This window comes from Rhipicephalus sanguineus, unplaced genomic scaffold (genome assembly GCF_013339695.2).
Source record: "Rhipicephalus sanguineus isolate Rsan-2018 unplaced genomic scaffold, BIME_Rsan_1.4 Seq1073, whole genome shotgun sequence".
NCBI lineage: Eukaryota > Metazoa > Arthropoda > Arachnida > Ixodida > Ixodidae > Rhipicephalus > Rhipicephalus sanguineus.
Genome location: NW_023614277.1, coordinates 729,971 through 746,556, shown reverse-complemented (window position 1 = coordinate 746,556; position 16,586 = coordinate 729,971). Strand labels below are relative to the sequence as shown.

General features: G+C 46.3%; 2 protein-coding genes across 2 annotated transcripts in view; one reads left to right on the top strand and one right to left on the bottom strand.

Annotated features, from left to right (window-relative positions):
* LOC119376048 (uncharacterized) overlaps nucleotides 1-11,861 on the bottom strand; it is a 62,291-nt gene extending 50,430 nt beyond the window's left edge. Inside the window, exon 1 of the mRNA XM_037646032.2 lies at nucleotides 11,129-11,861. Within this exon, the coding sequence (XP_037501960.2) occupies nucleotides 11,129-11,842 (714 nt within the window). The 5' untranslated portion in view covers nucleotides 11,843-11,861. The remainder of the gene's footprint in view (nucleotides 1-11,128) is intronic.
* Nucleotides 1-16,586, top strand: part of LOC119376037 (uncharacterized protein K02A2.6-like) — an 84,879-nt gene that overhangs the window by 41,628 nt on the left and 26,665 nt on the right. The gene's annotated exons all lie outside the window — the stretch shown is intronic.

Below are 16,586 nucleotides of genomic sequence, written 5' to 3'. Positions count from 1 at the left end.
AGAACGAGCCTCGACCTGGGCGAACCAGACCTCGGGCGAGTCCGCCCAAAACGGCGGAAGCCTGACAGCGATACGCCAGGTGTCGCATGAGGCAGCGTGAGGGAGCTCTGTGGGAGCTCTGACGTCTCAGCGGAGCCGGCAGGCCACGGCCTCGGTTGTGGAGGCGTTGCGAGAGTGCGGGGTCGCTGGTCTGCAGTTCCTGTGGAGCTGTTGCACCCGCTGCGCTGATCGGTGAGGCCTCTGGGTCGGCCATGGCGGTGCGGTCTGTTCGGTTTCTGGGTCACCAGATGTGGGTGCCGTGTCGATGGAAGGACGCATCCCAACGTAAAACATAACGACTGTTTATTAGCGTAGTAGCAGCAGCGGTGCGAGCATAGCGACGCTGTTCTCAGTCGGGTAGCGAAGGAAAATGATGACTTCCGAACTTGGCAACTTGGTTTTAAGCCCGCCGTCGATGACGTAAGCCTCCGGTGACGCTGCGGTGGCGCTGTCCCTTATCGGAGACGTGGTGTAGCATGCAGCCGTGTCACGCTGGGCTAGCGAGTGACGAGGCGGAGGCTGCGCCGGTTTGTGCGCAGTGTGTCGCCACACTTCCATAACGGTCAAACAGATTTTTAGCACTCTTGATTATTTCGGCCTTATATGCATTTCGCAAGTTCATGCTTAGATGCCAACATTGTTTAGATGAGGGCTGTAACTGGTTCGCATTCTCCATGTACTACTTATCTTTCGAATGTAGAGAGCCTGAACGAGAACTATTAAAATGTACTGTGCCTGAGTAAAGAAGCAAAATATTTCATTGGACCCATACTTCACTATCTATAGCAAGACATTATTAACTGTCATTTTTGTGGATGCAATGCATCCAGGCGAAAGAAAATCATTTTGAAGTTACAGTAACTGAAACTCAGAGGAACAGTTTATTGTACTAGAGCGTTAATTATTATTTCAAAATTTAACGACAGAATTGACATAACTATATTACGATTGGTCCTGAGTGTCACTCTAATGCGATATCCTTAATACAAATGGAGTAATTGGTGAAATTTCCTTATTTTCACAAATACAGATTAATATTCTTTAAGGGTAGCTTAGATTTCGACCACTTGGCACAGACTGATCTTGTTTCTTCTCCTTATTTGTTAATTTGCATCATGTGGCCACCATATGTAAGGCCGATGGACAGAATGAACTATACATTAGCAACATGTGCTAGTGGTAAATTCCAAAGGCAGCACAGTTGTGTACGCACGGATGAACACAAAGCAGTAATATGAGTGAACAGTGAGAAACATGCATTTGTGTGATCTTTTTGATCTAGAAGAGTTGGATTCATCTTAAAAACACAGCGCTTATTGAAACATGGACAGAAGAAACATCAAACGAGGACGGGCGCTGACTGCCAACAAGGCTTTTATTGTGCGTGCACAAATATACAGCTTATGAAAGAAAGGAAGGGGAGGGGGGGGAGAGATAGAGAGAGGGAGATGGATGCTGATGCACGAGGTACTAAAAACAGGCGTGTAGATAGTTAAGATTGCTGTAGGAAACTGTATTCCTTGTCAGACAGGCTGAGTGACGGGGCGATAACGCACACTGAGCCTTGGCGCATCGTCGTGAAAGTCTCGAAAATTTCTCGAGCGCGATTGTCATTGTACTTGCGTAGTACCTTGGTGTCTTGAAGCAGAGGTGCGCATCCGCATTTGGCACAGTGGATCGCAAGATTACTGCCGTGCTTATTCCTCACGTTGTTCGCATGTTCCCGCAGGCGGTCGTTTAGGCATCGTCCGGTCTGGCCGACATACGTCCCGCCGCAAGTGGTGGGAATTTCATACACTACACCACTTTGGCATTCCACTAGGGGCGACACGTGGTTCTTCCTGCAGGAATCGTGGTCACAGTGGGTTCCGTTCACACGTTTGCACAAAAAAGTTTTTTTTTGTCACTCTTGCATTTGTGCTTTGTACTTCTGTCTTCCCATATCAAGGATATCTACCATCTGACTGATACTTCTGTCACCCCAGAAGCCAGCACCGTACTCTAACATTTTTGGTCTTCATTTCTTTGCTTAGACGAACCTCTCGAACCAATGTTCAAAGTGGGAGCATCAGATTGCAAGAGAAGAGGTAATCTCCAGATTTGAAATGGCACTTCAAGAGGAGACAGAAGTAAAACCTGTTTTACGGATGAGGCGGTTTTATGAAGCATGAGTGATAAAGACAGCCACTGCAACCATGATGTCGATGCATGTTGTGCAGGCTATGCACAGTCTGTCAGTGCAGACTTATCAAAGAAGGTAATCGAGTTAGTGCAGCAAGGAGTCACATCAGTGAAAAGTATGGAAAGTTGCCTAAATTTTTATGTTAAAGAAGTCTTATTTGCAAATAAAGAGAGCCCACCAATCACATGCAGACAATTTTACCCTGCCAAAAGAGACTTGGAAAATCACATTGAAAGTGCAGTTCGTAAGGATCGGGTCAGTACTCTGGACGAAGAAAATTTTGCTCATTACGTGGAACAGTTAAAGAAGAAAATGCAAACAACGAGTATTTTCTTTCGTGCCCATCAGGAAGAGTGTCCAAATTTATCAAAATATAATGAGCAAGAAGACACAGATCTTGACAGTGACATTTTGGAGACAGTGGCAAACGAGTGCAAAACAACGTTGCTTCTCTGCATCCAAACAGATTTTATGAAGAACATCATGCACAAATATGGTGAGACTGTGGTATGCTTAGATGCAACGTACAAAACAACTGACTATGCCCTGCCTCTTTTTTATCGGTAGTCAAAACTCCAAGTGGTTACGTTATAGTTGGTGCTTTTGCTGTTCAATTTGAGACTGCTGACTCGATACAAGAAGCACTATAGGTATTTTCAACGCATGGAATCCAAACCTTAAACCAAAATTTTGGATGGTGGATTATAGCTAAGCAGAAATCAATGCACTGTATGCAGCATTTCTTTCCGGCCGCACTGTATTGTGTGATTTCCACCGCGAGCAAGCTTGGCACAGGTGGCTGTCAAAAAAATAAAACAGTGTCAGTGACAACAGTGCTATCAAGAAAATGTTACGGCAAGTAGCCTACAGCAAGAATGAGGCTGAATTGAAGCTGGTTAGACGAAAATTGGAGCAATCTTCTCATTGGACACAAAACCAGAAGCTGCAAACATATATATCTCAAAAGTGGCTTGCAGTGAAGGAAATGTGGGTTAAAATGTATAGAAATGACCTTCCGTTTCACACTAACAATGGAACGGAGTGAAAAATAAAGAAGTAAAAGCTTGCCTGGCAGGAAATAGTGGTCGTCGCAGTCTCCATGGACTCATTAGAATACTCACTGAGATGTTTTTTCGCGAGAATGAGACACACTTCTTGCGAACAAACATGAGCTTTTTCCCAAGCTACCGGCTCTATCATGACACTGTACCTGATTTTCTCCATGGTAGACCTGCTGTCATAAAGCACATTGTAGAACGACTGGCAAGAGCTGCTGACTACAGTGTGCTTGATGTGAAAGCTGGCACTGTAGAAGGCACATTCTTAGTCCGTTCTCCTAATCATGAAAACGGCTTCCTTGAAGTGAAGTTTAATGCTCCAAGCTGCACCTGTTTAGATTTTTTAAAGTGACAGCTACCATCCAAGCACTTTGCAGCAGTTTTTTTTGCTCATAGATGGCTCGAACTTTTCATGCCTGCCAAATGTATATAAGAATGGTCCACATATGAGAGCTCACACCACCACAAACTGCACGCAACCAGGAACAAGCAGCTGCTCATCACAGTTTGAAGTTTGTGCTGAGGCCACAGAGATTGATGAAAAAGAGGCACCACACCAACGCGGGCGACACATGCTGTCAGAAATAAGATCCCGAGGAGAGCAGATATTTTCTTCACTTTACTATGTGCAGGATGATGCAGTGTTGGAACATGTGTTAAACATATTCAATGAGAGCAAAGCTTTAGTGGACAAAAATATGGCAACATGTAGCGGAATAGCCATCAGAGGTTCACCAACAAAGGGATGCTCGGGAATTAAAAGGTAAGGTCCAAAAAAAGAGCACCGGCAAAAAGAAAACAGGTTGCAAGTGGTCTCGCGAAGCAAGACACTGCAAAAGAGCACTGGGTGTGTCGTGGCCGAGTCGGCCAGAAAGCTGAGACCCTTCGCCAGGCTTATAAGGCACCTGTTTATACGTATAAGGCAGACTTATAAGGCACGTGTTAGACGTATAAGGCACCTTATAAGGCACATGGTCCCAGCATTGCCTCAAAATTAAGAAAGAAAGCATGAATTTGGAGCCTTTGAATAATTATTTAAGCTTTCCAAATACTGGTTTGAAGTAACATTGTTTTAGAAGATGTTTTTATATGTATAATATTTTAATTCACTGCAGCAGCTTGTGTGGAATATTGTGCAAGGTTGACAATGTTTATTTTTTTGTTAAGCATGAACAAAGGACTACAAGACACAAGGTGTTACAAAGGCAGGCTTCCCCGACTTTATTATTTTGAGGTTTGATACTGATATGTCATGTTTGCTGAATGTTGCTATTAGGCTATTATGCATGCTAGGTGTTGCTTTCATGTGTGTTATATTTTATTTCAGCGTGATAGCTTCAGTAATACGTTCTGGCAGGATAGTTGGTTCATTGCAATAAACTTTCTTAAACTGCGCGAGAAACGAGGACACAAGTAAAGAAACATTTAGAATACCACAAGTGACCATTGGGCAAGTAATCACAGTGCCACGTACGTAATCGAACATGATTTTTCTTTTTTAGTTTAAGCAGGAAACACATAAAAATAAATAGGTATACATCAATATAAGTAAAAAACAAAAGAAAAAAGGTGCTTCACAGTAGACCGGGAACCGAACCCATGTAATCACGCCTTGAACCTTCTTCATCAGCCCGCTACGCCAGCCTACTACGCAACCAGCACACTGGTCATGCCTATTCCCTAATTTAAATTCGGATGGAAATTCACGCCTACATGTGCAACCCTGTCCTCGACCTTGATGTAGTGCGTAAGCAACATAACAACAAATACTACGTTGCGGAACGCACTTATTTATCAGCTATTTGGGAGGCAAAGGAATCGTACTGTCACGATGACCTATCAAAAATGGTTGCCAAGCTAGACCAAGCAGCTAGGCCCTGCTGTACTTTTCCCTCGCCCATCGAACCGAAAGAAGGTATATGTTCGATTCCGGCTCGGACCCATGATTTTTATTATTCACATCCATGACGATTTTTGCTCGCCATCAACGACACCAACGCCGACAGCGCAATTGCTTCGACACCTGCTCATTTACGCTATCGCGTTCAAATGGTTGGTGTGTGCGATGAGGTCAGACTCGAAGGCACGGGGACCTAACCGAAGAGCGCAGCTGTAGAGAAATTTCGTGAGTTTGACTCGTTTGAGGCCTTTTTGTGCGAAAAACTCGGCGAAGGGATTACAAGTCAGTGCAATCGTGTGGCAGCAAGACAGTGTTCTTCCGGTTTTAAGAATAACTTCATAAGTGAATGGGACATTTACGTCCCACTCTTAGATGTAAAGGAATCGCTATCTTTTTTATGCAAATTATTTCATACTATCGGTAATGCGTTATTTGGATATTCTGCAAGCATATTTTCTTTTGTGCAAAAAGGGCTACTGTATTGAGAACATCGTTTTGATGAGTGCATACTGGGTTGCACTACGAAAAGAGAAAGTTGTGTGTATCCTGCACGATGCTTGTTGTCTCGTTTCCTCACCCCCAATCTAGCAAAACAATGACTTTTACCTTAAATATGCGTTGGTTATGTTACTTATGTAGTACTACAGTACCATTTTCAAGGAATATAAGTTACGTGCCATAACAGACAGCTGAGCTAGTTGGTATGCATTTATGCTGAAAGGACTGGGCGTGCAAACACGGACACAAGATAGAGGTCGAGGCACCATAAAGGCCGACTATCAACTCAAAAAGGCGCGCAACGGTGAAAAAAAATGTAGACACAAACACTTACCTGCGCATGACGAGCCAAGATGCGATACCTATCAATCTGGCACGCGTGGTGGTCTGTGTAAGAGACGTTTTCAGGCATTTGATATCTTCTTTATGCAAGTTAATTGACGGTTAGCATGCGCTATTGTCGATATGCCAGGCCTTAACCATTAGATACGTTTCTTAATTCCTGTGGCTTTACAAAACTGCGCATTCATCAAATTTCGGCGTGCATTTAGACTCTCGGCAATTGCATAAAGAAGATATCAAATGATTTGAACAATTATTTCTTGCATAGACCACGACGCATGCCGGATTGATAGGTATCGCCTCTAGCTTGGGCATGCGCAGATAAGTTTTTGTGTCTACTTTCTTGTCCTCCGCTGTACGCTGCATTTTTTCAGTTATTGGTCGGCGTTTATGGTGTCTTGACCTCTTTCTTTTGTCCGTGCTTGCACGCCCAGTCTTTTTAAGAGGTTCCTTCTTATCATTCCTGAACAGAAACGGTAGGTAAAAAGTATTATTGAGCGATGTTCACTTAGGTTAAGCAGACGAGAACGGAAATCTGGGCGAGTTTGTAAGAATTCATCATAGAGCAGGTAGCGCAAAAATTACGGCGACACAAGAAAGCAACATAAACACGGAGACGTTATGTTTTGCTTGTATCATTTTTGTTGTAAGAGCCGATCAAGATGTTGTAATACTATTCATTGTGGATTACGATGTACCTTTTGGGTAACGATCTCTGCTGGTTTATAAATAGGCGTGGATTCTGAGAATAAATTTCAGTTTGAAGTAGCGCTCGTCCCCGTGTTTATGTTGCTTTCTTGTGTCCCTGTAATTTTTGCGCTACCTGCTCTATGATGAATTCTTACAAACTCGCCCAGATTTGCGTTCTCGTAAGCCTAATTTCTAGTACACAGGGTTCTTTTTAGGGGCGAAGCTCCTTAAGCCTTGGGTCGTGCGTCCCCGATGGATGTAGTAGCCCCCTCTCATTTATTTCGTGGATTGTCCGCTAGATGGCGGTACTTGTATATGATGAAAACACGGCTCAAGGCCGGCTAGATAACTGAGGACGACGAAGTGGGAACCTCGTGCAGCTACCACGCTTTCTCTGAGGAATACGACGCTCGGGTCTTCGGTTCTTCGGACTTCAACGCCTGATGCTCACCACCTCTTCACGAAGCGGTTCTGCCAGTCCGATCCCGTAACCCGTTCCTGCAGTGGATACTCCTGTCCACCGCTACAGTCGCCGACTGCGAGGCCTTAGTCCCGAGGCCATCCCTCTGGAACTTCTCCAGCCAAGCCCTACATCAGGAGAAATGGCCACCGCCGGCGCTTCACAGGTGACTGTTGAGCAGCCGATGCGAGATGCGAGATGTTATAAAACTATACTTGTAGTATGATGAAATATGATGAAAAGATGTGATGTTATGAAAATATGAATGATGTCATATATCGTCGTACAAGAAAGGTCTCGTCAAGAAACGTAACGTCCACGAGTGGCTCAAACACCTTGAACATTCTCCGTTGTACAAGTACCTCAAAATCATAATTGATTGGAGCCGCCTCACGAACTTGCAAGACTATGGCGACGGCGTGTTTACTTTAGTGGGGTCAATTACTCGTACTCACGGTTTACCGATGATGCCCTCCGGAGCTTCGCCCCACTCATCATCATTCACCCCGTGGATATGCTGTAATTTTTATGTTCTAACTTAGTTATCTTGAATCCCGCCAATCTTTCATCATTGATCGCAATCTACATTTGCCGCGCAAGAACGACATTTTGGTATGCGAAGGCATCGCTATGTCTGCCGGAAGTTCAAGTTTTGTGTGGTATTTTGCGTCCGTCGGCGGGTCACTCAAAAAGATTCTGCCGTCTTTTAAAAGCAGAGTTGTGGCACCAAGTTCGTTTCTTCAAGGAACGCTTGGTTGTTGCCTGCAAACTAGACGACCAGGATAGGAGCTCGCAGAAGAATTATGAAAGTTGGCTCAAGGCGGCACATCAAACTGCTGAGTGGTTGTGGTGCCATGTGCGGCGTGGTCTGCCTTCGAAGAGGAAGCCTGGTGGGACATTGGGTTCCTATCTGAACCTGAGTAACCAACCTCTTCCATCGGATAAGGAAAAGTTGCTGCGTTCCGGCCCCAAGTTCTGCTTGCCATCGCGCCTGCCTCCAGTGAACTTGTTGTCTTTGTCACGGAAGGTCGCGGCTTATGTGCCTGAGGAATCCAAGGGGACATGTGTTGGTGAATGCGTGAGTGTGGTTTCAAGGTTCGGTCTTCAGTCATCGCGCACTGGGAACACAGGTGTCTTAGTGGATTTCCTGGCTGCTTCTGGCCTCACTGCCGTCGTTTCAGACAAAGAGGGTTTCATCGTCATCATGGAAAAGGGTACCTTCTTCGAAAAAGGAGCTTCGGCCGTGGACAAAAACTTCCACAGGGTGCGTGACGAGCAAACCAAGGTGAGAGCTCGTGCTGTGGAACTGCTCAAAAAAAGTCACAGTTTCGCCGCAAGGGCGAAGCAGTGAAAGCGATAGCAAGAAACTAATACTATACGAAGTGAGGCTCGCTAATGAATACTCTCAGTTTGAACAGCGTTCCTGTTGGAAAGGCGGCCGAAGCAGCGAAGGAAACTAGCGTGCTTCAAGTGTCGAGCTCTGACACTTGATAGTTCGCGCTCATCTTCTGTTTGTTCGTTTAGCGGCGTCCCTTGAGCTCGAGTGACTTTCGTACGCTCCGTAAAATGAGCGCGGACATCACGGAAAAAGCTCGAAACATCCCTTTTCCCCTCACCACGAGAAAGCCGCGCGAGCAGACAGCGGAAGGGCAAGGTTCTCCCTGCGCAAATATACGAAGAAGCGAGCGAGCTCGCCGACGACTTTTAAATCCGCCCGTCGCGCTCGTCGCGCCATCTCGCTGGTAATGAAGAAACGCTTATATGCGCCTGCCGTCTCTGAGTCCTGCCAGCGGTAAAGGGTATGTATATAACGCTCACCGTTAGCTACCTGAAGGTTCTGCGTTTTCTGGCGTAGTGGATAGCGTCACGCGCTGCGGAACGAGAGGTCGCTGGTTCGATTCCGCGCTTCGGAAGCATTCTTCTGAATTATTTTTCTTTGGGACTTTGATATATATATACATACTTATACATATACGGTGCATGACGGCGGCGAAGGCGACGGCAAAATCCAGCCGAGACTGTCCATATCATTGCTATCGCAATAAAACTTTCACTTGACAAATTAGCGACTGGTGTGAAACAAAGCAAATGCCTGTTGAAGGAGGTGTTTTTTAGCGCTAAATCGCACAAGCCGGAGGTTCCGTTCCGATCAATAGTCTCAGAGAGGAACACTTGGTTGTTTATGGTGTCGGGGTATCTTCAGACACATTTAGATTCGTTGCATGTTAATGATCCGTTTTTCGTTTCGTGTTCCGCTTCTGTTGTAGATTTCTTGTGCAAAGAAAATCCGGTGGGTTGCGGTGCGTTTAACGTTGATGTCGAGAACATGTATTATTCAAATGCCCCAGGACGCCCTCATGCAGAGTGTAAGAGTGTATTTGTGCAGACAATGACGAGGTCGCCTTTATGACCAGATGTGGTGTTTCGGCTGAGGGTTTCTTAGAGTTGTTAAGTTTTTATTTCCGCTCCGCGATGATTTACTTGGAAGGCGGTGTGTATGCACAACGGTCCGGCGTGTGTATAGGGTGTCGTGTGGCGCCGGTCCTGAGTCACGTATTTTTGGCTAAGGTGGACAGAGCCATTAAGCCAGCTTTGTGTCGTGACCCATAAAATCATGAGGTACGTGGATGACTACCTCATTTTCGTTCATGCGCCAAATTTCGCCCACCAGGTAGTTGAGGTGCTTAAGGTGTTCAACGAGCATGGCCAAGGTTTATGTTTCTGGGTTGAGACACCAAAAGCCAATGTAATTCAGTTCCTGGAATTGCGCATAACGTTGGGGGGCTCGTATGTATGCTGGCAATACATGCTTCGTTCTGCGAAAGCCCTTCTCAGCTTCAATTCCTCCCATTCGAAGCTTATCAAACAAGGTATCGCTTTTTCTTGCATACACTCAGCATTGAAGAAATCCTGTGTACATTTGATAGCACAGAGTGTGAATAGGCAGGTCAGCAAGCTTCGGAAAGCTGGGTACCCAGAAGCTGTCATTACTGCTGCCAGCTTCAAATGTTTAAAGGCCGTAAAAGCAGGAGCAGTGTGTGCACCAAAGGTACGTACGTTAGGCAAAAAAACATTTCGCGGTCATACCGTAGATCCATGGGCTATCTCATCGCGTGAAAAAGGTGGCGTCGCGTCATGATGTTGACATTGTTTTCACCGCTAAAAACGAGGTGGGCGCCATTTGTCCAAGATTGCAGAGGCGCATGTGCAGTAAGCAGGACCCCAAAAGGGCTAGTTGTACCATTACGCACGGTATGCGTTTTGTTTCTTGCACCTGCAATGTTGTTTATTGCGTTCCTTTTTCATGCGGACGTAAATACATTGGCCAGACGGGCAGGTGTTTGAACATTAGGCTCAGAGAGAATTTCAGCTCTCTCAAAGGTTCACCATACTCGCATCTCGCGATGCATTGTCGGCAGTGCGGCTGTCAGCCGCTTTTAAATGACACTACAGTGGTGTACAGAAACCGTAATAAGGTGTCCAGAGAGATCGTGGAAGCGTTTTTGATTAAAAAAAAACAATCTCGACTGTGTCAGCCAGCCTTCCTTGAGCCTACACCCTCGTGAGTCAGTGTTCCTTACAGCTAACCTGGCACCTACCCTTTCCTCGCGATAAAAGTCTCCAGTTTGAGCACGCGTACTCGAATCGCTCGCGTTCAATTTTTAGCTTATCTTGGCTGCGTTACATTTTGCTTGTATCATTTTTGCTGTAAGAGCCGATCAAGATGTTGTGATACTATTCATTGTAGTTTAGGATGTACGTTCTTGGGTGACGATGTGCTGTTTTGATCTCTGCTGGTTTATAAATAGGCGTGGATTCTGAGAATAAATTTCAGTTAGCGCTCGTCTCCGTGTTTATGTCGCTTTCTTGTGTCCCCGTAATTTTTGCGCTACCTGCTCTATGATGAATAGGTTAAGCAGTCAACGTCGCTTAAGCCTTAAGACGCTGTGATTAGCTACCTGTATGTAGTTGACGTCCAGGCGGCAGGCTTCTAGCATGGTGGTGGCCGTAGAGCCGGTGACATGACGTGACGTCTTGAGCGTGTACACAGCCTTCTGGAGGTAGGCAAGGAAGATCTCGACCAGGGCCTTCAGCACGGTGCTGTACGCACCGTCGTAAACCACCAGCAGCACGCTGGCCGATCCGAGCACCAGGTTGAGCACAATCAGAAGCGGTATGCTCCGTATGTCCACCATGTACATCATGTCCATGTTGCGGATAATCACAAACACGAGGATCAGTATTCCTTGCCCCCAGATGCGCAGGGCACCCTTGCTTATAAGCCGCTTCTCTTGTGGCAGAGGCCGGAAGCTGCGCGACGTCTCAAAGTGACGTGCCTTGCCCATGAGCTTTTTGAACTTCTTCGCATTGAGAGAGAGCGAGAGGACGCTTAGGAAAGTCTTGGTTACCACCGTGCAGTGGAGGACAACATAGAGCGTGTTCAAGAACATCTTGCGCATGCCGAAGCTGAAGAGGAGAGTCCAAAAGATGAGGCCGGACTCGATGATGAACAAGGTTGACAGGCATAGGGCTGAGTACCAGGTGTAAGGACGAGTCAGCGTTCTTTTCAAAGGTGCGCGACCGGGGGAGTTCGTTGCATCTTGGATGAACCAAGCGCCGGACCACCGGAGGATGCGTGTCGAGCGTCGAAACCTATTTTCAGCAAAACTCATGGTCGAGAGCTGGCCAACTTCTACGACAGGAACGCTCTAATTGCTACAAACGCGATCGCCAACTGAAGCGCTCAGTTAACTTAGAGTATGGAGTTTTTCACTGCCAGAGATGTATCCTTTCTTTTTTTTTCTGAAGCGCTCGTTCTACTCGGTGCGTCACAAATCAGATTGAGAAATGCAGACAAGTTTATCAACGTGAATAGTGAATATCCAGGCACTAAGAGCGCTAGGCAGCCGGCAGCGGCACTGTGCTTCGAATAGTGACTGGAAGATATTGCCCATCAGCGCAAGGTTGGTTGCTGCCAGTGTGCGTCAAGGCCAACCTCTTCTTTTAATAGTCGCATCTACTATGAACATTGAGGCGAACGGCAACAATAGCTGCGTCAAACACAAGCGCAGATTGAGCTGACGCCGTCATATATATCACTCTTGCAGATACCATCTGGTCGCCTGTGCTTTCTCAGTGTTTGATTTGTTCGTACGCCTAATTCGACCGCAAGCGCAAACGCCCACGGATAGGTACAGAATTATCTTGTGGAGCCGTTGGCCAATGCTGTTTGCCCGTAAGGTGATAAGAGAGCATAATTGCTTTGGCAGGGCATGAGTGTCTTTGTCCCACACGCCAGCGCTAATTAACGACCGCTACTTCCGCTATTACAACTAATGCGGCACTCAGTTTGTAACCTTCGACAATGCACCGATCCGCAAGCGTGCACCGGTGACACGAATTATGCACGCTGGCGGAGCTGATACATCTTGTTTCTGTGCTGACGTACAGGGACAGGCGCATTATCGTGTTGCAGCAAGGATCTCGTGAGTATAATTTCGAGATATAGCGACCGCTGTTTTGTTCGCACAGCATGCATTTACATGTTTACTGCCACGTGAAACCACACGGCGTATAGCCGCGGCGGCAGTATTAAAAACGACAGTCTTTCTTGGGATACTGGAACGCAGAAATTTTGGTCTGTCTGTCTGTCACACGATTCAGCCACCCGGCCAAACTTTAAGCATTTGCTGAACGCCCAGCCATCTTGAACTGGCACACCTCAATAAATCCTACCTACAACATCGTATCCAGAGAGTCGACAGAAACCAGGATCTCTCTAGTCCTCTCGTCGTGTCTACAGTTGTGCCACAAGGCAGCATCTTGGGCCCATTCCTTTTTAATCTCTATATTAATGATATTATCAACATACACTATTAAAAAAAAGAGAGTCAAAAGGGAGTCACGTCTGCTTGACTCTCTTTGTGGCAGCCGATGACCACCTTTTTTTCTAAGGGGAGTCACAATGCTCTGGTTGACGCTCCTGAATGAAATAGATGACTCCCTTGCTCCAAGGGAGTCAGTGATGGTTCTGCATATACAGGGTGGGGTTTTTTTTTTTAAAGAAAGCTTCACTGGCTGCGACCAAGATACAGCTCGCTGCTTTGGCTTGTGGTATACCGAAAAATTTTGGTTAGAATATATAGCATGCAACGTTGCTTGTTGGGCGAGTTGGAACGAGTCAGTCATAGCGTAGTTTAGCGCAAAAAACAGGCAACAGACGAGTGAGAGGCGAGTGTCCTTGTCCTCTCACTCGTCTGTTGCCTGTTTTTTGCGCTAAACTACGCTATATAGCATGCGATCGTAAAATGTGGAATTACGCACGTATTGTGTTATGGCTTCAGTTACGATAATGCTGAAACAGCGCGACGAAAACGTCTACAAGTAAACAGGGTTCTTAAAAAATCTTGCTCCCAAGCGATACATTGAGAGTTATGACAACGTTTGCAAACGGCAGCGCTGACAAATTTGCGAATCTTTGCATGTTTGCAAGCGAGGTTTGTAGATTCCTACGACAGCATGTATGGCAGAAAACATACGCTTATTAGTGAAATGAACGTGCATGGTGTTGAACGCACTGGCGATCGGGAACACATCTAACTCGACGGCCGTAAAAACATGTGCCGCAAAGCTGGCATGATAACAGCGCAGACCGGTTATCAAGGCGACGCTTTACCGCGTCTCCTAAAGAGCGACAATACTACCAGAATTATAGCGCGCGTTGTCATCATTTCTGCCCGCCACAGCTAAACTATATCTGCACGATAATCCGCCCGGGCCACCAAATCGATCAGCAAACGTTGAGCACTAGAACGCACACACGGCCTCACCGCACTCTCCCTAGCCCCTAGAGCAGAGGATGCACGCTCACTTGCGCCCCCTCCCACCCCAGGCAGCACAGCACATTGGTCCAATATTTTTATACGTTGGCAAACGATGGCCCAATGATGGCCCATACAAACCACTATAAAACCAATGTTGGCAAGCCAGCCTACAAGGATGCCAATAATGGTCCATCTTTGCCAGCCAACTACAATATGGTCGTGCTATTCTTTGAGGTTGGCAACAACGGCCCATGGTTCCCGATGTAAACACGATATTGGCAGAACCAGGCCGTATGGATGGCATATTGGGCCAGCTTATCCATTGGTAAAACAATATTGGTTAAGTAATGGCAGTAGATCGGATATGTTTCCAGTCAATCTGACTGTTAAACAATATTGGACGGCCATGCTACGCGCCGGACAATTGTCCCAGAGTTACACGTTTCGCTCCAATGTCTTAAACACTGGCAAGCATATGCATGATTAATCGGCAAGAATGTTTTTTTTCCCCTTTTACCATCACTGAGGGAAGGTTAGCCCGAATCGAGCCACCACCTGCATGCACGCTTATGAAAATCAATTTGTCCGGCATCCAGCGCACCTCAAAGAAGATTTCTGGTTACTTATCACCATAGGCGCGCGCAGGGTTCCCCATTAGGGGGGCAAAGGTTCGTCGCAGCGCCCCCCACCCTACTAAGAGGTTCGTTCGAATTAACCGGGTTGCGGACAGGTATGGCCCAATTAACGAGAGTGATGCCGTTAAACAATAAACATGCTTGCAGGGACCAGAGAACGCGTCCTAATTATCCGACTTTCCGAATTAATAAGTGTGGAATTAACGAGCTTTTACTGTATAAAGATGGCAAAAACAGTCCATCGTTGTCAGCCAGCAAATAAAACTGCAAATTCCAGTCTATATAAAGGGAACAATGGCGCACACAGGGTCTTGATTTTTAGGTTGGCATTTGTGTGGCACAAAATATATGCGAAATAGTTGGACAAAATTCGTTTTACAGATGTTGAGCAATGTAAAATAAGTACCAAGTTCTCAACTGAGTTTTGCGCGCTGTGGGAAATACATCTATGAGAAAGGAAACACAAAACAAAATCTCACTTTGCAATGCTTGTTGAAAGTTAAAGTTAATTGTGTGATACAGCCAGCGTATACATCGCAACTGTATAAAAACAACCAAAAAGCCCTACTTTTACATTGATTGAAGCTGTACATAGCGTTGACGAGTTAATGGAGTAGAATAGAAGTCATCTGCTTCGCAATGGGCCTCTGCGCTGGTGCGCCTTCTGCGCACCGCACACGCACCGAAATTATTCTCACGGCTTTATTAGCGGCAAACAATCAAAACATTTCATGTGACTTCAACCACGCTGTGTATTTTCGTGTTTGCTACACGACTGGTTGGATTACATGATTATAACTTCTTTGTGTGCGCGCTAAGACGTGCTGTCCAGACTACGGTATCGCCCGCGGAATCTTTAAATGATCGATGAGTTATGTTTGCACTTTCACGCTTCACACAACCGACGTGTTCACTTTGAATAAATGTTCTCGGTGATCGGGAGGCCGGAGAAGCAGCGCGGCGCCATGTTTTGCTCCGGAATTGCACGTCCTCTCCTCGCGGCAGTGGGGCAGCGCGGTGGTCGCTGGTCATAAAACACTTGTCACTTGACGGCTGCTCCGCCCACGACGGTTCGCTTTCAATGCCTTTGAAAACGAGGGGGGGGTGGGTGAGGGAGATGGCGGGAGACGACGGCACCTCGGAAGATGCGTACGCGTTTCGGCCCCTTCTGGCCGGCGGCTATTCTTCGTCAGTCAGTGGCGGTTACTTTCCCTCGTTCGGGCTCCCAGCATAGAGTCATCGGGAAAAAACGGAGTCGGATACCGAGACAGGATGCCACGATTCTACGGATACCGAGATTCGACGGCGATGCCACAGTGAGAAGGCAGCTGCCCTGTTCTTCATCGGACCTGACTGTTTTGACTTTTGAAGAGCGATCCGCAGATGAGCGCCGATGTGTTCTGACAACTCGCAAACTTTCCGCCGGATTTTTGTGTTCGTATCGCGTTCAGTAAGTCGTTTTTCTCCTTCGTCGCATGTTACTTTCCGTGTTGTTCGCAAGTGAAATGTGTGCTGCGTTTATTATTGTCTACATTACCGCGTAAGTTTTTTTTAAATTTGCTAGTTTGTGAATACCGATGTGGGGGGCTTTATTGTGCGCTTCGAAGTAAGTTGGTTAAGTTCTCGCCCTCAGCGATGTTGTCAGCATTTGCCTGTGCTATTTTGTTCTTTTCTCGCGTTGTAGTGCGTCAGCTTAACACCCTTTTTTCATTTGCCCTTCGCCGCTGGATTCGCGCAAAGAAATGATGGATTTGTAACACACAAATTTTATTAGTTGTGAAGTTGTCGCAGACTTTCAAGCTCTTGCCGCAGTCACCTTTTAATTAATAAATAGGCGATGAACTTTCTGGTAGTTCAAGATGGTTATAGATCTCGGCTGTATCGAATGTCTGTTCACGTGTACATGTTCATTTATTTCATTTTCTATCACGCTTCGCTTTTCACTGACTTCCTTTTGA